This window comes from Artemia franciscana, chromosome 11, assembly GCF_032884065.1.
Source record: "Artemia franciscana chromosome 11, ASM3288406v1, whole genome shotgun sequence".
NCBI lineage: Eukaryota > Metazoa > Arthropoda > Branchiopoda > Anostraca > Artemiidae > Artemia > Artemia franciscana.
Window position 1 is genome coordinate 22,362,632 of NC_088873.1, and position 23,555 is coordinate 22,386,186.

At 33.4% G+C, this 23,555-nt stretch overlaps 1 protein-coding gene across 2 annotated transcripts in view; it reads right to left on the minus strand.

The window, feature by feature from the left end:
* Window positions 1–2,378: 2,378 nt before the first annotated feature.
* LOC136032966 (tetratricopeptide repeat protein 5-like) overlaps window positions 2,379–23,555 on the minus strand; it is a 42,534-nt gene continuing 21,357 nt past the window's right edge. The window contains exons 5-9 of one of the 2 annotated variants that reach the window (XM_065713463.1): window positions 20,791–21,030; window positions 18,239–18,372; window positions 11,591–11,735; window positions 9,659–9,799; window positions 2,379–2,495 (exon numbers count right to left, since the gene is read on the minus strand). In XM_065713463.1, the coding sequence (XP_065569535.1) occupies window positions 9,665–9,799; window positions 11,591–11,735; window positions 18,239–18,372; window positions 20,791–21,030 (654 nt within the window). In that variant the 3' untranslated portion in view covers window positions 2,379–2,495; window positions 9,659–9,664. Of the gene's footprint in view, window positions 2,496–9,566; window positions 9,800–11,590; window positions 11,736–18,238; window positions 18,373–20,790; window positions 21,031–23,555 lie in introns of those variants that run through there. The other variant, XM_065713462.1, reaches the window with a different exon arrangement.

Below are 23,555 nucleotides of genomic sequence, written 5' to 3' on the forward strand. Positions count from 1 at the left end.
GGAGCCGGAGAAAATTTCCGTAATTTAGGTAAAAGGGTAAACATCTTCTAGAAGGGTTCGATCTTGATGAAATTTTTCTTCTTTCAAGGAGTGATCATATTGAAGTAGTGGTCGTAGAATATCGACAGAGGGCTTCTTCGAAAAAAAAGTTCTAGTACCCTTACTAGGCACCAAAAGGGATCGTACCATAGGAAGGTGCTGACTTCTGGCATAACGAACCAAAAATCGTAATTTTTAACCCAAATAGGGTTAAAACGCAATAGGATTAAAAAGAGGAAAAACTGGTAATTGCAAAAATATTTCTATATATTTTAACAAGGGATTACAACAATTCAAAAACCTCAAAAAAGAAAACCAAAAGTTTGAACTTAGTAGAAATCGTTGTTCGAACTCGGACCTGATTCAATAGTCATATATATTTGAAAAGACTTTAGTATGAAAAGCCATTAAGTTTAGTAAAAAGCTAAAAACTGGAAATTGCAAAAATATTTGTATATATTTTAACAAGGGATTATAACAGTTCAAAAACCTCAAAAAAGAAAACCAAAAGTTCGAAGCTTAGTAGAAATCGTTGTTCGAATTCGGACCTGATTCAATAATCATATATCTTTGAAAAGACTGTAGTAAGAAAAGACTTTAAATTTAGTAAAGAGGAAAAAACTGGTAATTGCAAAAATATGTGTATATATTTTGACAAGGGATTACAACAATTCAAAAACCTTAAAAATGAAAACCAAGAGTTTGAAGCTTAATAGAAATCGCTGTTCAAACTCGGACCTGATTCAATAATCATATTTCTTTGAAAAGATCTAGTATGAAAAGCCAATAAATGTAGTAAAGAGCTAAAAGCTGGAAATTGCAATATTTGTATATATTTTAACAAGGGATTACAACAATTCAAAAACCTTAAAAAAGAAAGCAAAAAGTTTGAAGCTTAATAGAAATCGCTGTTCAAACTCGGACCTGATTCAATAATCATATTTCTTTGAAAAGATCTAGTATGAAAAGCCAATAAATGTAGTAAAGAGCTAAAAACTGGAAATTGCAATATTTGTATATATTTTAACAAGGGATTACAACAATTCATAAACCTTAAAAAAGAAAGCCAAAAGTTTGAAGCTTAATAGAAATCGCTGTTCAAACTCGGACCTGATTCAATAATCATATTTCTTGGAAAAGATCTAGTACGAAAAGCCAATAAATGCAGTAAAGAGCTAAAAACTGGAAATTGCAATATTTGTATATATTTTAACAGGGGAATACAACAATTCAAAAACCTTAAAAAAGAAAGCCAAAAGTTTGAAGCTTAATAGAAATCGCTGTTCTAACTCGGACCTGATTCAATAATCATATTTCTTTGAAAAGAACTAGTATGAAAAGCCAATAAATGTAGTAAAGAGCTAAAAACTGAAAATTGCAATATTTGTATATATTTTAACAAGGGATTACAACAATTCAAAAACCTTAAAAAAGAAAACCAAAAGTTGGAAGCTTAATAGAAATCGTTGTTAGAAAACATTATTACCGAAATTCATTTGTTATAAGTATAAGCAATGTCTTTCAAGACATGAAAAAAAGAGTTGAAAATTTTAAGTTGAGTTCAGAATCGCTAAAGTTACTATGTGAACTGCAAAAATATTTACAGTGTCTGAGCAATAATTTTAATATTTAGATTTACACTAGAAAATTACCTGAAAATTTTAATTACTTTGTATTTTTGTTAGATAAAATCAACTCTCTAGGGATTAAGCTTACAGGTTTGAACGCAACCAGTTAAATAATGTCAGTAGGAAGGCCCAAATAACGAAAAGTTGCAATTATTACAAATGATGAAAATACTTTAGTATGAAAAGACATTAAATTGCGTAAAGAGCAAAAAACTGGTAATTGCAAAAATATTTGTGTATATTGTAACAAGGGATTACAACAATTCGAAAACCTTAAAATGGAAAACCTTTTTGAACATGATTCTCCATTTTGACAAGGGATTACGACAATTCAAAAACCTTTAAAAAGAAAACAAAAAATTTGAAGCGGAATCATTGTTAGAAATCGGACTAGCTTCAATAGTCAAATATATGTGAAAAGACACTAAATTTCGTAAAGAGCAAAAAACTGGTAATTGCAAAAATATTTGTATATATTTTAACAACAGATTACAACAATTCGAAAACCTTACAAAACAAGACCAAAAGTTTGAAGCTTAGTAGAAATCGTTGTTAGAGATTGAACTTGCTTTAATAATCAAATATCTTTGAAAAGACCTCTATATGAAAAGACATTAAATTGCGTAAAGAGCAAAAAACAAGTAATTGTAATAAGACTTGTATACATTTTAACAAGGGATTAAAACAATAAAAAAAACTTAAAAAAGTAAATCAAAAGTTTGAAGACGCCGGGCTCCAGCACTCAGCACGCGGCAGGGTTCTATATATGGGTGCTCATTGTCGCTTGTCTTCTAACCGCATACCATTTGCTGTCTTTTCATGCTGCCCCTTATCAAAAATATTGAATATTAAAGCAAGTCCGAAATAAAATACAAATATTTTTATAATTACCAGTTTTTGCTCTTTACGCAATTTAGTGTCTTTCCATACTATGTCTGTTCAACAATATGTACTAAGTTTCAAACTTTTGGTTTTCTTTTTTAAGCTTTTTGAATTGTTGTAATCCCTTGCCAAATAGAGAATCACCATTTGTAATAATTGCAAATTGTACTAGGCTTCAAATTTTTGGTTTTCTTTTTTAAGCTTTTTGAATTGTTGTAATCCCTTGCCAAATAGAGAATCGCCATTTGTAATAATTGCAAATTTTCGACCAACTGATATTTCAGTAGGGTCCTTCCTACTGACATTATATAACTGGTTGCGTTTCAAAACATTTCTTTTTTAAGGTTTTTGAATAGTTTTAATCCCTTGTTAAAATATATACGAATATTGTCTTTTCGACCGATATTGTCTATACGAATGTTTTCGACGATTATCTATATATAAAAAAATAAGCTGTATGTCTGTTACATAAGTTGTACGTCTGTTACATAAGTTGTATGTCTGTTACACTATCTTATATCTATCTATCTATATAAAAATAAGTTGTCTGTCTGTGTGTCTGTGTGTCAGGTGATGTCATGTTTCTGTGTTGACTGACGTCATGTTTTCGACTGACGAAATTACGAAATTACATTGGGACACAAATGACGACCAGGACACCGGCACATAGGGAATATAAATGACGACCGGGACACTCAAAGAGAAAGCGACCGGGACACAAGGAATCACCATCAACAAAACACCGTCAACAAACCATCACAAATGACGACCGGGACACAGGGAGTATAAATGACGACCAGGACATAAGTAAAAAAAAACTAAAAAAAAAGGTAAAAACTACAAAAAAGCTAAAAAGAAAAAAAAAACTAAAAACTAAAAAAAAACTAAAAAAGCTAAAAAACTAAAAAAAACTAAAAAATAAAAAAAAACTAAAAAAAGGAAACAAAAAGAAAAATAAAGGAGAAAAACAAAACTAAAAAAATAAAAATAAAAAAAAAACTAAAAAAACTAAAAAAATGTAAAAACCAAAAAAACTAAAAAGAAAAAAAAGGGGAAAAATACAAAAATTTATTTCATCATTTACCATTTCAAAAACGAATGTATATACAGACTGGGACACCGGAATACAAATGACGACCGGGACACAGGGAATATAAATGACGACCGGGACACACGGATACAACTACAACGGGGCGCCGGGGGGCACAGGGGGATATATAAATGACGATGGGGACACAGAGAATGTTCGATTAGCAATCACCATCAACAAAGCTCAAGGGCAATCATTAGAATCATGAGGTATAACTAAAAAAAACTAAAAAAAAGGCAGAAAACTAAAACCTAAAAAAAAGACCAATTCAAAAACGAATGTATATACAGACTGGGACACCGGGACACGAATGACGACCGGGACACCGGGACACAAGGAATATCAATGACGCCCGGGACCCTCAAAGAGAATTCACAGACTGGGACACCGGGACATAAATGACGACCGGAACACATGGAATATAAATGACGACCGGGACACCGGGGGGCACACGGGGATATATAAATGACGACGGCGACACAGGGAATCGTCGATTAGCAATCACCATCAACAAAGCTCAAGGGCAATCATTAGAATCATGAGGTATAGATCTGAATACGGATTGTTTTCCCATGGACCATTATATGTTGCATGTTCAAGAGTCGGTAAACCTGACAATCTATTTATATGCACAGACAATGGGACAGCAAAGAATGTTGTATATTCGCAAGTTTTACGTAGTTAAAAACATATATATATATATATATATATATCTATATTCACAGGTGGGACATAGGGACACAACTACAATGGCGCGTAACTAACATGGCGCGTAAAGACTTACGCGCGCGGGGGGGCTTGGGGGGGGGGCGCGAAGCGCCACCCCAACAGCTAGTATATCTATATATATAAAAATAAGTTGTCTGTGTGTGGATCTGTGGATCAGGTGACGTCATGTTTGTCCGCATATGACGTCTGAATTATTTCACACTAATACAAAAGAAGAAAAAAACTAAAAAAGGTAAAAACTACAAAAAAAACTAAAAAGAAAAAAAAACTAAAAAAGCTAAAAAACTAAAAAAAACTAAAAAAAGGTAAAAATCTAATAACTAAAAAAAAACTGAAAAAAATAAAAAAAAGGCAAAAACTACAAAAAAAATAAAAACTAATAAAAAAACTAAAAAAGCTAAAAAACTAAAAAAACTAAAAAAAAACTAAAAAAAGGTAAAAAACTAAAAAAACTAAAAACTAAAAAAGAAAAAAACTAAAAAAAAGGAAAAAACTGAAAAATAAAAGAGAAAAAGAAAACTAAAAAAATATGAATAAATATATATAAAAATAAGTTGTTTGTGGGTTATGTCTGTCTGTCTGTCTGTCGAGTGACGTCGTGTTTGTCCGCATATGACGCCTGAATTATTTCACACTAATACAAAAGAAGAAAAAAAACTAAAAAAGGTAAAAACTACAAAAAAACTAAAAAGAAAAAAAACTAAAAAAGCTAAAAAACTAAAAAAAACTAAAAAAAAGGTAAAAAACTAAAAACTAAAAAAAAACTGAAAAAACTAAAAAAAGGCAAAAACTAAAAAAAAAAAACTAAAAACTAATAAAAAAAACTAAAAAAGCTAAAAAACTAAAAAAACTAAAAAAAGGTAAAAAACAAAAAAAAACTAAAAACTAAAAAAGAAAAAACTAAAAAAAAAGGAAAAAACTGAAAAATAAGAGAAAAAGAAAACTAAAAAAATATTAATAAATATAAAAAATATAAATATAAATATAATATAAATTAGCAATCAACAAAGCACCGAGACACAAATGACGACCGGGACACAGGGAGTATAAATGACGACCAGGACATAAGTAAAAAAAAAAAACTAAAAAAACTAAAAAAATGGTAAAAACTACAAAAAAACTAAAAACTAATAAAAAAACTAAAAAATCTAAAAATCTAAATAAACTAAAAAAGAAAAAAAAGAAAAAAGGAAAAAAATAAAGAAGAAAAACAAAACTAAAAAACGAATATATATACAGACCGGGACACCGGGATACAAATGACGACCGGGACACAGGGAATATAAATGACGACCGGGACACAGGGACACAACTACAATGGGGACGCCGGGGGGCACAGGGGGATATAAATGACGACCGGGACACCGGGACACAAGGAATATAAATGACGCCCGGGACACTCAAAGAGAAATCACAGACTGGAACACCGGGACACAAATGACGACCGGGACACAGGGAATATAAATGACGACCGGGACACAGGGACATAACTACAAAGGGGACGCCGGGGTGCACAGGGGGATATATAAATGACGATGGCGACTCAGGGAATGGTCGATTAGCAATCACCATCAACAAAGCTCAAGGGCAATCATTAGAATCATGAGGTATAGATCTGAATACGGATTGTTTTCCCATGGACCATTATATGTTGCATGTTCAAGAGTCGGTAAACCTGAAAATCTATTTATATGCACAGACAATGGGACAGCAAAGAATGTTGTATATTCGCAAGTTTTACGTAGTTAAAAACATATATATATATATATATATATATATATCTATCTATATTCACAGGTGGGACACAGGGACACAGCTACAATGGCGCGTAACTAATATGGCGCGTAACGACTTACGCGCACGGGGGGGCTTGGGGGGGCGCGAAGCGCCCCACCAACTAGGTGTTGGGGTGGCGCGAAGCGCCACCCCAACAGCTAGTATATATATATAAGTTGCATGTATTTTTGTGTTGAGGGTTTGCATATGACGTCTGAAAAATGAAGAAGAAAAAGAAAACTGAAAAAAGAAAAAGGTAAAAAACTAAAAAAAAACTAAAAAGAAAAAAAACTAAAAAAAGAAAAAACTGAAAAATAAAAAAAGAAAAACCTAAAAAACCTAAAAAAATAAAAAAGGTAAAAAATTAAAAGGAAAAAAAAGCTAAAAAAACAAAAAAAGCTAAAAAAAACTTAAAAAAAGAAAAAAACTAAAAAAACTGGGAATTGCATATTTCGGTCATTCTACACAATATAAATTTCTGTAAAGAAAGGAGCAAATGGATGAAATTCTAGCGTTCCAAATTAGAGTTGTTTGGACAAAAGGAATCTATATGAAGGCACCAGCTCAAAGCTAATTAAAAGAAATTACTGCAATATCCAGATTTGATAGAATATGGAGGAGACAAGAAAGAATTTTAGGAGGTTTTGTGAGTACTTTATAAGGCAGAACCATAGAAATTTACTTCAGGAGGGAGGGGGTAAAGTAAAAAAAAACGCAAAAACATGTAGATCTATAGATGAAATACAAAAATATATAGGAAATGTGTAAAAAAGAAACCTGGGAACCCAAAAGCTCAGTTTTCTTGCTTTTTTTTAGTAACAAATCCCAGCTAGCTCCAACTGAGCTCAGTTTTTAGAATTCTCTTTCATAAAGATGGATTAGCCTGAAAGACATTAGTTAGTTTTGCTTTTAGTTGAGGTATGCATTTCCAAGAAGTTAAAAATATGAAAAGGGCAATTCTAAGCTTTTGAAAGAGTAGAGAATTTCAATTCAGGCTGATTGATGGGAACCACACATAGGTAATTATAAGAAACAAAAAATTATTTAGTTTGTCCGGTATTGTCACTGTTCGCCGGTTAAGACTGTGGCTACCATGAAATAATGTTTTTTTTTCTGAACACTAGGGGAGTTCATATTCTGGATCGGAACGAAATATCTGAGTACTAAAATAGCTTTTCAGACATTTGTATAGAAGCCTTTACAAGCACTTTTATGATGTAACTTCTTTAAGTCACTCCGGTACAACTACAAACCCAAAGTCCCATTCACCTAAGTAAGACTCACTAAAAACTTTCCCTACGCTGCAGAATTTTGACAAATGATCGCATTTTAGATTTTTATGGATTAAAATAATTTCAGAAACCTGTCAAACTCTCAAAATACATTCACAGCATAAAAACACTTTCTCTTTGGAAACAGATTCCCAGTTCCCCAATCGACACTATTTGTCACACGTAAAACACTACATCAAATAATTTTTCCCCAAGCAACTCCTATCAGACAACGTTTTTTACACTCCACAATTTTAAAATCTATCCGATGCCAGATTTTTACGAAATAAAATACTTCCAGATATTTGAACATAAAATAATTCTGTCATGAAATATTAGGACAGTTTATATTCTGGAGGGGAACAGAATATCCAAATATTTAAAGACTTTCTTGAGCATTTATGTCGGAGTCGCCACAACACTTTAACTACTCTAAGTCACTCCGTATAAGAAATTATTGTTTCATCTTCTGCTGTTTAATTTCAGACATAGTCAGAGAAGTAATTTGTTTTAATTCTCGGGAGATTCTACAGACACAATGAGACAGACGAAAATGTTCAAAGATATTAAGAAGAGAAATAGTTCTTAGCAATGTTAAATGAAGATGTAGAACATATCTGTTCTAAGAACACATATTCTCCGAGAACATATAGAATATTTAAGAATCAAAAGCAACTGGACTTAGAGACGGAAGTTATTAAATACAAGATATGGTACATCTTTTCTTTTGGCTGAGTTACAGACTGAGTCTTGTCCCAAAGACCTGGACAGCCGAAGAACTCAAAATGCTGAATCCAAGCGGCAAAAATTTCCGTTAAGAAAGTGGAGAAAAACTGTATTTCCAGAACTTGAATAAATGCAAACAAAAATGTAAATTTTGAGGCTCAAAAAGTGGGAGGGGGAATATTTCAGAATAAGGTTACTTGAAATACGGAAATGTATGGCTTTTGTTCCAAGATTATTATACTTTCTTTATTTTTCTTCAATTTGATGGGACAGGCGTTTGATCCGCTTACAAGCAGAATGTAAAGAGACAAAAAAAGCAAGAAACTTTAACTTCACTAACTCATGTTTGGATATGACTACAAGGCTTAAGAAAAAAAGAATTTTCTACAAGGAGGAAATTGAGATTTCCTTCTTGTAGAAAGTTTTTCTAAAATTTAAGAAACATGATGTCATTCTTGCTCTCTGTAAAGACCAGATGAGCAGAAATCGCACCAACAATAGTGGTATTTATGCGTCTAGTAAACTAAGGTCTTTAGTGCACACTCAACGCCAATTGACTCCTAAAAAATTAGGTGCCCAACTCAGAGTCAAACTGCGACCAGCTCAGAGTCAAAGAGTCATCTGCGACCAATGCAGCAGTGTAAAGCTGTGTCCATTTCATGGCTATATTTACCTCAAAGGGTGTTCAGCTCAGATTCTTTACTATAGTTAATACCGTAATCTCCATTGCACTGAGCATTTAGTCACAGTGAATTTTAGGCATAGCATGTGAAACTTCGTCTTACATTTCAGTTTTCTGAAATTAGAGGGTGGAAACTGTGGCATCAACTTCCAGACTAAAAGTCCCTAAAATGAAGAGCGTCCCAGTAGTAGCACGAAAGCTGCAGCAAACATAAAGTTGCGCGGGGTAGCGATATCACTTCTCATATTGCGTGTCACCACCACCCAGAGTGTCACAGTAATAGTATCAAAGGTGACACAAATACGAAATTAAATGAATTGAAGGTAAAAAAGAGCTTTAAAAATTAGCAAAAAAGAAAAAAAAATCCGACTTATTACAATACAATTTAGTGTTTTAAAATCATTACGGTTGGGTGTAAAATTTTTGACGGATAAAGAGTTGGCAAGGTGTCATAGAATATCTTAGAACGGACTGAGTTATAGCGCCAGAGTGGTGATTTACTGACCGATAATGAACGTCGCAGCATTTACTATTGTCTTTAATTTACATGAGCAAAACCGTCAGCTGTACAAGCTAAATAACCCACGAACGTGATGATAGACACATTATGAGTAATTAAGTTATTTTCAACGAACACTTTTACTTCAAAAATGTTTAAACCACTCCCCCTCATACTAAATTTCTCCGTTAATAAAATCCTAATTATATATTTACAAATCTCTAATATTATAAGAAAAAAGAAATAAAAACCGAAACATTTATAATTCGAAAAAAACATATGGAAATAGAATTGTTGAGATTGCAAACATTATTTGTTGAGTCCAAAATAACTTACACGATATCACCTCGTATCTGTTTTGACGTTGGGCCTCCAAGCTCGAACTTGGCACGGAACAATGAATTGTTCCGGTATTGATTTTCCATTAAAAAGGATTTTACGGGGATTTTCAACACGTATCGAAGGGTACTTCAAGCTCTAAGGAGAAGGATAAAAGTAATTAGCAACAATAGACATCTAATAATTAACAGAAAAAAAGATATTTGTTAAGATCTACGACAAAAAAAGAGTGATTTAGGATAATCGTTTTACGAAGTCCCTCAATACTCTTTTTTAAAGGATTGGTGCTACAAAGCGTAAGACAAGACTTGTTTGAAATACCAAGGACAGTGAAAATAAAATCTGATTGTTTGAATTCTTTAAGTAGAACTTAAAGAGCCACAAATATTTCAAAAAAAAAAAAAAACAGGAATTAAATTTTTCATGATAAAGATCGCGCTGATTTTGCTCATTTCAGGTACTAAATAAAAAACAATAAAAAAAAATAAACGTGCGTGAAAAATAATAAAAAATAAACTGAAAACATATAGCACTAGAATCCTTAAAAAGGCGTAGTTGTCTTTGGAAATAAACACATTATTAATGTTGGAATTATTATATATGAAGTATTGTCAAATTTAACTAATTAATTTTGTCTATCTGTTTTCACGGTTCAGGGCGGCAACACTGACGTAAATATGTTACTGCCTTAAAACCTTATAATTTTGGAAATACTAAAAGAAAAATCTTAGAAAATCACGATTTCAGGTATGAATTGGCCTAAGATAGATCCATGAGTGATGCTTATATTTTGATGTCCTTGATACTTTAATCCCGGGTTAAGACTAATAGTTTCAGATAGTCTCCAGGGTCCTTATGGTCCATCCCCACGGCATTTAAAAAAGTAGTATATTAAATAATACCATATCCAGATGATTCAAAATAAGATTTCAGCGCTTCTTAGTCTTATCACTATAAAAAGAAAAACAAACAGAACTCTGATGAAGAAACGTATTTCATTTTTGTATGAGAATAAAATATGTGTACTCTAGGTAACACTCATTACAAACTTTCTACTTCTTTACCATTAGTATCGACAAATTTACAAGTGTCCTTAAACTTTCATTGCATGATTTTTGACAGGTTACCGACCCTGTTTTCCATCCACTTTTAGTTTTATATAATGATCCAACACCACCTTTCGGAATGGGTCCTGAGTTGTTTTTTTTTTTTCAGGAAAACTGTATTACATACATATCATATCAGATAATTATAGATAAGTCATTTTTGTGAGATAAAAAGTATTGCCTCATAATGCTCAAGAACTTATTTCTTGCAGGCTCCCTTTCCAAAATAAAATTTTCTATTCAACATCGTTTACCATTTTTATATCCCTTGTAGTGAATGAACCTCGGTCCAGGGCAGCCAAGTACCGAGTTTTTTTAGTGCTAACCAAAGTTTTAGATTCCCACATTTCAGAAATAATTTGTATTCTAGCTATAGTATTTGCTTTTTAATACCAGTAGAAAATGGAATGTTTCACCTAAAGGCTGTCAATTCTTTATTCATAATCCCTAAAATAAAGAGAATTCGGGATTCCAGAATTTCGGGAGTTCTCGATTACGAAATGAATGACAAAAACGCGATCTGTGATAAAATGTAAAAATACTATAATAGTACAACTAAAATACTATCTTGCGCTTTGAAATTACAACAATATAGTTCTACATGATTCTGTATATTCTTATTTTGTTAGCAATACTAATACAGTCATATTTGTACAGTAAAGCCCAAAATATGAGGGTTAAAAGATACTAAAAAAAAAAAATAAAAAAAGTAAAGATCCTTCTGAGCCGTTACTGGCTTTAAAGGCGTCGAATCGACATTTCACTTGATGGGTCTTTTTTTTACAGGGACAAGTAGCAAGCTTTGGGCCAAAAATTTACTTACTTTGCCTTTTCGAGAAGCCTCAATCATCTTAAAATCTGGATCAGGAACTAGAATCCTTTCACCAATCTTAACAGGAAATTCTTTCGCTGTGTTGTAGAGACTCACATTAACGGCTTGAGAAGCATCTACAGCAAGAGTTAAGCACCTTAAAAAGAGATACATTAAGTTAAATGAGAGTAGACTTAATCATTATTACTTCAAGAATTTCACAATACAAATTGACAGAACCATCATGACTGTCTTTGCTTATCTGCAAATGACTGAACATGCACAGATTTTTGGGAGCTACCATCCACTGTAGAAAGACACTATTATTTCTGGTTCTAAGAACCAGACAACTTTTGAACGATACAATAACAAGCAAAATTTACAGTGCAATTTACAAAATTTATTTACTTAAAAACTGCCCTTACTCATCAGAGATTTACCCACGGTCGAAGTGCCCAGTATGCATCTCGGTTGGGTGAGGTTCACAATGGTGATATCCATAATGACAGACCTCAGTTGGGTGAGGCTCACAATAGTGATATCCAAGAAGACAGACCTCCATGAAGACAGCCCTCGGTTGGGTGAAGCTCACAATAGTGATATCCGTGAAGACAGACCTGAGTTGGTTGAAGCTCACAATAGTGATGTCGATCAAGACAGACCTCGATTGGGTGAGGTTCAAAATAGTGATATCCATGAAGACAGGCCTCGTTTGGGTGAGGCTCACAATAGGGATATCCATGAAGACAGACAAGTCTTTGTTATTATGATATTGTGTCTAAAATAGGGTTTTAGTTTATCTGAATTTATTAGCAGTTAAAATTCTGTTCATTCCTTTCAGAGTCAAAGTGTTTTAGCAACCGGTCTCAGGCTCTTTAGCCATACAATCAACAAAGTTACAGTCTTCAAATTACTCCACAGCTCCATTGAAGTCTCTTAATCCTGTTGCATTGTCAACAATCAGTATTTTATATCAGACATTATTAAGGCTACATATATTCTTATTTTTCAGAGTGTCCCTTTTATCGCTATACAGAGCAACTAAGCACCAAAAACTACAGAAAATAATAAGATTCGAGACGAAAATATAGCTATAAATAGCCACAGAAAATTGAATCAAAATTTATCTATTTGAACGACTGTCCAAGCCCTTTTTGTCAAAATGACTAGAAAAAACCAAATTATAAGCGGAAAAGTTAACATTTTTTTACAGCTGGTTCTTCCAGAACCTTATTCCAGCAACCTTGGCAGCGTAAACTTGAAATAAAAATACAATCCAAAATGTGACTCAACAGAGTAGGATGAATTCACAAATTCAAGTCTTCTACACTAGGATCTACAATATAGTATTACAGCCAAGATATTAATCGGCATATTAATATTGAAAAACTACAATTTTATTATTCTTGCAACACCCTAGGAAACACCAGCATCTTTAAACAGTACCAATATAACTATATATGACGGTAAACTAGATACTAGACGCACAGTCCCAAGCGGTTTCCTGTGTATATTAGAAGAGATAGATGTATCTCGTATTGCTTATGCGGATGATGTCTTCAACCCCGGCCGAAAGGTGATGGCGTTTGAGAATTTTCCGTACTGAGTCGAGAATATTCAAAAGATAAATTTGAAGTTTAATGCTGGAAAGTCAGAAATCGTACTATTCAAATGGGGCCGAGTTCCTGAAAGATATAAAGTTGATCTTAGTAAAGTACCGGTTGCCTGAAAGCCTGAAATGAAATATCTTGGCCCTCCTCATCCGTCATATCCAGCGCCGGACGTCCAGCACCTACGCCAGTATAGTATCAAATAAACTTCGTTTCAATCACTGGCTGCTAGCTAATTTATATAACTCATATGCACCTCCGAATTACTTTTACCATTCACCTTTTTGGCTTACCTTCTTGGCTATGGAAACTCCAGCGAATTTATTACCGGTATACAAAATATCTCCTCGGCCTCCCACCTCGGGCAAGGAATCCTTGGGCCAGTAAGAGATGAGGTATTATAGATCCTAATGCTGCTATCGGCATACGCTACGAAGCTTATAATAAAGGAATCAATGGACAACAATGGTGTTCTCTTTTAAAAGAGTAAATGTATCGCATTTTATTTTGTAACTGTTTGGTTAATTGTTGTGCTTGCGTGCTTATTTGATGAATTTAGGTTTTGTTTTATTTGTCTTTCACTTTTTTTTGTTCTCTTATACTCCGTTTGTTATTGTGTTTTCAAGGGGTCGTAAATAAATTCAAATCAAATACAAGTCCAGCCATATTATTTAACTACACAAACAATAAGGTAATACTTATTGGTTGTAGCTTGAATTGTATCCACCATAGGTAAACACAGGTTTAACCCATAGGGGTGGCGGAAGCCAGAAGTTTTTCTTGGGGCAGGGTTTTAAAATTGTATTTACAGGCCGGAATTTTTCCGTTGTTCAAGAAGGGCAAGAATTTTGGATTTATCTTTCTTTGGGGCGGGACACTCTTCCTCTCTTTGTACAGCAGCGAAGTAATCCTATCTAAGTCTAATCGTAAAGATAACTTCGAAGACCACGCTGCCTTTCCATGACGAAAATATAAAAGTTCAAAACAGGGATGAAACTTTTTAATCGACACTGAAACAAATATAAACTTTTAACTGAATATTTCGGACACATATACAGTACCCATCATCAGCAGTAAAACTAAAAGACATCAATAAAAACAACAAAATTTATACCCAATAAAATAATTACATATAGTTTATTGCTCTTATTTTTTTCGATGAAACAGCGTAAACAAATCTCCTTGACGTTTTCGGTTCCGGTTCATTATATTTATCTGAAATATCAGGTGGACAGAAGTCAAAGCACTTAGGTGAAATGAAATTTACTTTATTTGACTACAGTAAATTATCTTAAACTAACTGTTGGGGTGGTACTTCGCGCCACCCCAGCCCCTAGTTGGTGGGGGCGCTTTGCGCCCCCAAGCCCCCCCCCCACGGGCGTAAGTCGTTACGCGCCATATTAGTTACGCGCCATTGTAGTTGTGTCCCTGTGTCCCACCTGTGAATATATATATATATATATATATATATATATATATATATATATATATATATATATATATATATATATATATATATATATATATATATATATATATGTTTTAACTACGTAAAACTTGCGAATATACAACATTCTTCGCTGTCCCATTGTCTGTAGATATAAATAGATTGTCAGGTTTACCGACTCTTGAACATGCAACACATAATTATCCATGGGAAAAACAATCCGTATTCAGATCTATACCTCATTATTCTAATGATTGCCCTTGAGCTTTGCTGATGGTGATTGCTAATCGAACATTCCCTGTGTCCCCGTCGTCATTTATATATCCCCCTGTGCCCCCCGGCGTCCCCGTTGTAGTTGTGTCCCAGTCGTCATTTATATTCCCTGTGTCCCGGTCGTCATTTGTGTCCCGGTGTCCCAGTCTGTAATTTCTCTTTGAGTGTACCGGTCGTCATTTATATTCCCTGTGTCCCGGTCGTAATTTGTATCCCGGTCTGTAGTGTCATCTTATAATGACGTCATATACAAAGCCTTATATACTTATATCTTGCGAAAATACAACATTCTTCGCTGTCCCATTGTCTGTGCATATAAATAGATTGTCAGGTTTACCAACTCTTGAACATGCAACATATAATTGTCCATGGGAAAAACAATCCGTACTCAGATCTATACCTCATTATTCTAATGATTGCCCTTGAGCTTTGTTGATGGTGATTGCTAATCGAACATTCCCTGTATCCCGGTCTTCATTTATATATCCCCCCTGTGCCCATCGGCGTCCCCGTTGTAGTTGTGTCCCTGTGTCCCGGTCGTCATTTATATTCCCTGTGTCCCAGTCGCTATTTGTGTCCCGGTGTCCCAGTCTATAATTTCTCTTTGAGTGTCCCGGTCGTCATTTATATTCCCTGCGTCCCGGTGTCCCGGTCGTCATTTGTGTCCCGGTGTCCCGGTCTGTAATTTCGTCAGTCGACAAACATGACGTGAGTCGACAAACAACTTCATGACGGCATAATGCTCAATCCTTAAAATGACGTCAGTCGACAAACATGCATAACGTGAGTCAACACACAACACACAAACAACTTATTTTTATATATATAGATTGAATTCAATCCAAATTCACCTGTATCTCTGTTTATGGAATTATTCTTGAATAATTTTTTTTTTTTTTATTTCGATTGTTTCCCTGAAAATTTGCTTTAAACCTTGGTCCCTACAAAATCAAAGAGACATTCTCAAACAAAATGAAATGGTTTGGATAATTAAAACATATTCCGATAGAGCCAACGTGAAATCTTCATGTTCGGAATTCTGCTTTAAGGACGATGAAATAGAATTATGATGTTGTAGTAATCTCGTTTTCAAATTGTGGTTAGTAAGTCCCACATAAGAGCTTCCCCAAGTACATGGGATTTTATAAGCCCCACTTTGTTGCTCTACGGAAGTTCAATCCTTTCCAGAATTTTAAAGCTAGCCAAAGTATTACTACCTCTTAAAGCTACCTTTAAACCATTATTTTGTAAAATTCTTTTAAGTTTTTCACTCAGCCCTAGAACATATGGTAAAAAACAAAAAACATCTTTCTTTTCTGTTGTTTCCATGATATCGTTAGAAAAATCAAAAAGTAAATAGTTTACCCATGGGGGCAAATTAGCAAATTATTTTGTAGAAAAATTGAAACAATAGCGTTAGATTCATATTTTTTAAAACACAAATTGTGGGGGAGATATATGGATGACATAATTTCAGTATGGAATTATGAGAAGGAGGAATTAAAAGGCTTTTTAGAACATCTTAATTTTTGGGGAGGTGATTTAAAATTTACAATAGAATTAGAAGAGGATAAGAAATTTCCATTTCTGGTTGTCCTTCTTTTAAAAAATGAAAATATTCTGGATTTTAAAATTTACAGCAAACCTACTACTTAATCATATCCTTACTTGACCGCGTTTTTAGAATTTGCTTTCCAAAATTCATTGAGGAGGAATTATTGTTGTTAAAAGAAATTTTAATAAGTAACCATATCCATGTTGGTTAATTGACGAGACTTTTTCGAAAAGAAGGAAAAAATTTCTCGAATTTTCTAACGATACCTTGGAAACCAACATTTGTATGTCTCTCTTCACTTCACTTCTTAAATTCATTTTCAGCTATATGTTAAATCTCATTCTAATCTTCTATCTGTTAAATATCCTATCTGTTAAATGACCTTGTCTTGTTCCAGTGTTTTTTTTTCTTTGTTTTTTGGTTTTTTTTAATAAAAGTGTTTTATTCTTGTTTTCTATGGTCCATTACAAGCAAAGCTTCTTGGGCCTAGCAACCGCTTTACTTTGTAATAGTTTTTCTTTTAGTATTAATAAATTGATTGATTGATTGATTGAAGACTGACATGTCTATCCACTTTACCAAAAGAAAGACAATTTTCACTTTGTAAAACTCAGTTCTTTTTTATGCCATTTAGCCAACTCTGCCCACAAACCAACAAAAATGCTATGTCTCTGTGCAACAATGATTGCGCAAAGCATACGCAGTAATCTAAATTCAACAGGTTGCTAATTTCATGAGTCTTTTTAAAGCCGTTACCCTTTATTTTGAAACTTAGCAAATAGCCTGAAATCGTTTAATCCCACTCATTTATTATCTTAAATGGCAGCTTTGTACAAGAGAGTAGAAAGGATTCAAAGTTTTAACAACTGAGAATAAAAAATTACGGTTAGAGTTTAATAAGAGCACAAACTATAAAATATACCGCCCTAAAACTCCCGTCATTGCGCTTAATTTTAATTAATGTTTATTGAGAATATGATTAATATCTACATTAAGAGGCACACAATAAGATGGCAACCTTCTCACATTCAGGATAATTTATGTTCTTTTTCAAGTTTTAAAGCCATTCTGTAATATCATTTGAAAAACTCGGCTACCAAATATTTTTCTTGTTTTTGTTTTAATATCATATACAGGGTTATCTATATATAATCCTATATAAAAGGGGTACCCCTCAACCTACTGCTCTTTACGTTAAAATTCATATTTTGTATAGAAAAATTACCTCTGAAAATGTACAACCATTATTTTTTGGGGGAGGGAGGGGCTGAAACACTTAAAACAGAAATCGGAGGAGAAAGGAAGTGGGGAAAGTATTTCTGTTGGAAGTTGCCCTGCACCCCTTCCGTCTTTATGCAGGTAAGCACATGAATGCAGTCTGCAAAAATATTTCTGCTAAAGAAAAGAAACATAGGTTCCATTTCAGAATGTTGCGCATTTTTGGTTAATATGACAAGCTGAATTTAACATGGATTTAGGCTCTGGCCAAAATGGCCCTTTGCTTCCAGTCCCATATTTACAACGTTCTTTTTCCAGTTTGCATAGATTATACTGACACATAAAATTTTTATATTGACCTGTCTGTTAAAATTTTTGCATTCTTAGTTTATTACATGTTAAGAAAATGCAAATATGCTAAAATTAGTTTTCCAAAAACATTATTAACAGAATAAACAAACAGTTACCTAAAACACTTGAACATAAAGGATGTACACACAACGAGCTGAAAAAACCCTAGGATACTACACTTTTAACGGATAGAAAATCAAATTCACCTCGGAACTCCTTCGGAAATATGACTATTTGCAACTACACAGCCTTGTACTGCTTTACCACGATTAATTCCTTCTTCAAGAGCATTGACAGGGACTATTTTGAAATTGTGTTTGCTGTCTTGATTTTTGAGGCCCTAAAAAGGAAGATGGAGAAAAATTACCGAAAACTAAGAAATAGAAACTAGGAAGCTTCGAATTTTTTTTTAAGTAATTGTAAAATAGTAAAATATATCCAGGTTTTTACATACTATTAAGTGTTTTTCTCAGAATAGTCCAGATAGTCCGTTGATGTTTTTTTTGGGTGGAGGAGGGCTCTTAGACCCTCCTATTGTGTTTTGGGTTTCGTTTAAGGACCCAAGTTTTAAAGAAAATAAATGAAAACAGCGTATGAGAACACAAAGCAACTATTCAAAGATAAATATAAACTGAAACAAAAACTAAGTATTCTCTTTTACTTAGTGTTTAGGAACTTAAATGACAATGACCTATATTTAGTTCAGATTTGATTTAAGGCTAATGAAACTTTGTTCAGAATTTTTGCGCAAATAACATATGCAATGTTAACCCCTTGGAGCTAGACCTCTTGGCAACACTATTTATTTAATTTTCTTACAAGTACTAAATACATTTATGGAAAGGATTTTGATGAAAAAAAAAATGAATTTGTTAGTACTCGTAGTGGGAATACCTGAAAGTGCAATATGTGAAAGTAGTTTAGTCTTAATTTGGCCAAAAGACATTAATCTCAAGTAACAAAAAGTTTATAGCTTGAATTGTTTTTTGAGCAAATAATTTTCGTAAGCTTCAGAGTCACTTGAAATCACTTGATTATATGTCACTAGTCTTGGCAACTATCATTCCATATTATTACGATATATATGGGTAGTTACCGAATACAACAAATATTCATCCCCATAAATAACACTAGTTTTTATTATAAAGAACAGAACATGACATTATAGCTATCCTTGGGCGGAGTGATGGTAACCCAGGTTACGAATTGCTCATGAAAATATAGCTATCCCTAGAAAACATAAACGCAGTGATCTTAGGAATATGGCGAGGAAAAGAGAATTAAATCAACCTGCAGCCGGAGTTTCTAACATATGTGCAGTTGACAACGGCCAACAATTACAACACTACTAAAAGAAATTTAGAAGCACATAATAAAATTACTAGTTTTCTTCACAAATTCTAAAAGAAATAAAATCATGTACTTTTTTTAATAATATGTACTAAAAGTTTTCTATTTGGAAACGCCCGGCAACGTAGGCAAAAAATATCGATGCCCCAATCCTTTGACAGGAAGCTGACACAGTAAAATCACCGATCTTTATTATTGACCTTTTAACAAACGGGGTAAAAAGTAGTTCAGCTTTCAACATTATTTTTAGAATTAGAAGGAGTTTGGTTGCCCCAATTGATCCTTCATGAAATTTTACTGCCGACTAATAAAGCTGAAAAAATAAGAAAACTGCCCGAAACCCGAAAACATTATTGGACAAATTCTCAGAGTAGCAGCTAATTAGCGTTTATCAGCTTTACCGACGCAACCTTCATTAAGCTGTTTGAGCGATCATCAAACGACAATTAGTTGAGTTCTAACATTTTTTGTAGAATTGATCTTTTTATTATTATTTTGGCGCTTCAGAAAGTAATTACAAGATAACTACAAAAGAGCACAAGCGCTATTTTGGTAGTCTTTTCACTACGGCCTTTGCAAGGGATGGCAATCTCCAAGCACTGTCATAATTATGATGCTATAAAAAACAAACAGTTTGCAGGTAGAGCAAAATTAATGTCGTTTTAATTTTAGGAGGTAATACGAGGTAAAAAAAGCCCCTCTGAAGTTTGGGATTCGGTATTACATGAGCACTAAGCTTAGTCATGTTTTCCGAATGTACAAAACTGTTAAATGTTTCTTTGCCGTGAAAATCCTTGTATTTATTTACTTATTTGTCCTGAACGGTAGAGTCTACAATAAAACGCTAGAAAAAAGTTTCCTGAATCGCTGGTCAGTCCTATGGTTAAATGGTTCGGCTAGTAACCGAAGACTCACGGATTGAGCTTCCATACTAACCTCAATTTTTTTTTTCCTCTTTTAGTTAATGTTTATTTCTTTATGGACTATTTTCCCCAAAAAAATGCTCTAAAAATTGAATTGAAAAACCTACATAAAAAATAAAATAACGTCACTTTTAACAACTGTTTTTACCAAAACTGTCAGGAATTCCCTATATACTTCTTTTTCTTAAATACCTTAGAGAACTCAATTAAACATTACTTTTTACTTTTCATTTTATTATTCAACGTCAGTAAGATTAATGTTCATTTTCCTCTATTTTACTTTCATTTTACTGGAAATTTTTCAATTCCTTGACCTATCGTTTTCAGTAGCTTGTAGCAACACGAGAGCCGACACCTGGATATTTATTACTAGTGATAGTTATTATACAAAAAATTTTGTCGTAAATATCCTAAAAAAGTTTAGCCATCTAAACAAAAAGTTACATCACCATCAATAAATTACAAAAGTAAGAGCAATCACATACTTGAATAAGGGAATGTATTTTCTTCTGTTTTAGTTTCCCCATTTGCAGGACATGTTCTTCCACAGCTTTTAAAGATCGGAAGAGAACATCAGCATGCCCAATGGCGAATTCTGACTCGGGATCAAGTGTTTCACAGACGTCATACCATTCTATAGCTTCCTGATATTGTTCAGCGGCTTTCAAGATATTCCCGTAATTTAAAGCAAAATCAGAGTCTTTTGAGCAAACTGGATCCTTCTCCTAGAAAGATAAAAAGATTGAAATAAAAACCAGAACTAGTTAAACTTCCAATGAATCGTAATTTCCACCCCCCAAGTGTGTCCAAATTCTCACGATTTCCCTTAACCTTTCGTGTGATTATTTGAAGGGAGGGGTTTGTTAGTTAATTTCCCCTCCTTCCCCCATCCTTCAACTCCTAATACACTTTTGCATTTACGACTACTGGGCGACCTTACAAGATATTCGAGATTACTGCAGTCCCATCCCAGTTTGAAGGTTTGGTGGCTACATGAAAATAAATGAGACATTAAAGTTTATGTTATCTTGCCTATATATATTTGATATTGACTATTTCGGCATATTAAGAAAAAAAATATGTTTGTATTCTTTTATAGAGGCACTGTTTTGGACTTGCACTTACACAATACTATCTTTGTTATCTCAATAGTGGTTGAAGATACGATATTTGAAATGCGCCCATAGAATTTCATTTTGAAATTTACACCAACGGATACGGTTTTAGCAGGACAGCGTTTCAATCTAGCAGTAAAATTAAATCTTTAAAATAGTTGATTGTCAAGGGATGTAAATTTCAGTTTGAAAACCTTCATTTCACATACATGCCTGGAATCACCAAGGAGTCCATGGATTTTAGAAAAACTTGCTAAATAAATTGGAGTACTAGTTCAAAGTAAAGACAAAGATGGAGAGTAAGTTGAACCTGTAAGGCAAAAGACCCTCATTTTTTTCTTTAAAAAAAAATATATACATGTTTCACCTTAGACCAAGCAAGATTGACTTCATACACGAAGCCCATATTCACTTATCTCATTAGGCGGCTTTGGGACTAATTTTAGTCTTTTATTACACCAAAGGAACCTCAGTACACCTAATCTATATAAAATGATGTTAATGCAGATCGCCAAGATATTTTTGTAAAAAAAAAAAAAAGAAAACGTCCAATTGCATTCATCCTTAATTCTTTGAGAGCCGACAAGATAAGCAGCACTTGCGGATTAGACTGGATGACTCGCCTGTTTCTACGGCCTCACCGATAGCAGCAGATCTTTTATAAAATCTAGAAGAAATAATTTACAGAAAAGCGCTTAATTTATATCTTTACAACAAATACTGATACAAAAGTTAATTTTTGCTTATTTTTAAGGTTTTATACATTAAATTCATCCCTGACCATGTGAACTAGAAATAAAGTCATCCATCTATTGTTAATAGTGAGGAAAAGCGGGACTAAAAAGAACTAATCGACATGGCAATGCTGAACTGTAATAAGGTCCATTGACTGAAAAACGGCGTGCTACCCTGTAGCAGCTCTTTTAGCGATGGATTCGCTTAAACTTAACAGTAAGTACGGAGAAGTTTAACAGTAATTTGATTCAAAGAATACCACTTTTAGAGATTTACCCCAGTAGTCGCTTATTAGTAAAGGGACGACGATTTAGGATAATCGTGGGTTTTCAGGAGATCAGAATTGTATCATACTTACCTCAAGTTTTTCCCGACCCATGAAATCCTTCAACTGCTTAATTCAGCTTTTGTATTAATTAAAAAAAAAAAAAAAAACGGAACATCTTTTTCCGAATACAAATATTACGTGAACTCTCTAGCATTTGGACAATCAAATGCGTATGCAGCGATTTCTATATAGCAGTACTTGCTTACTAAGCCATCTTATTAAGAGACATGTCAATTGAATAATAAGAGAATGATCGCTATTGCTTGACAACAGTTGCTTTTGTAATTTTTTTTTATTTATTATTATTATTTAGGAAAGTTAAGGTGTAGCTTTATCGTTAGGTGTTCAGCATCCTGTTAATTGGAACTGTGTTTTTTCTATTGCTTAGTTAAGAAAGCTTCCTTTCCTTATTACATCAATGATGCTAGCGAAAAATCTTTAGTTAGCCTGCTGAATTGATTTCTTTTTTGTGTTATTTGATCTCGCTTTGGAGTTGTTTCAATTTAAATACCAATTTCCACAACTCCGATCAGGCTTGTATGTTAGTTTATTCTCGGAAGCGGCACACATCTTGAAGTGAGACACAACTTTAAAAAATACATAAAATATATATTTTTTTTGTTATACTGATAGACCAGCAATATATAGTAGTATATAGAACAGAGCAAGTAATTATTATAGAAATTCTGTCTTTTGCATACAGGCGAAACTATGCAATAACAGAACTTGGAAATCTTCGATTCCCTTTTTTGGTATTTGTGTCACTTTACATACTTGACAATTTCATTTCGATTATTTGTAAACCTCAGGATACATGCCACTAACAAATGGAATGATTTTACCAGGCTAATATTGAGTTTTTCTAGTTTTGTCTTCATTTAACTAACACCAGACGGGTAGTTTTGTACTTTGTCTTGTGGTTTTCAAATTTGTCCCCCTTACACGTGCAAAGTCCTGCACATAGTCTAGGCTACATTCTAAGCCTTCAGAGATCGAAGACTCTATGAATGGGTTATTAATTTTAGACTAACAGTTTTTTTTTTTACAATACTGATCCTCTAAGTAAACCACG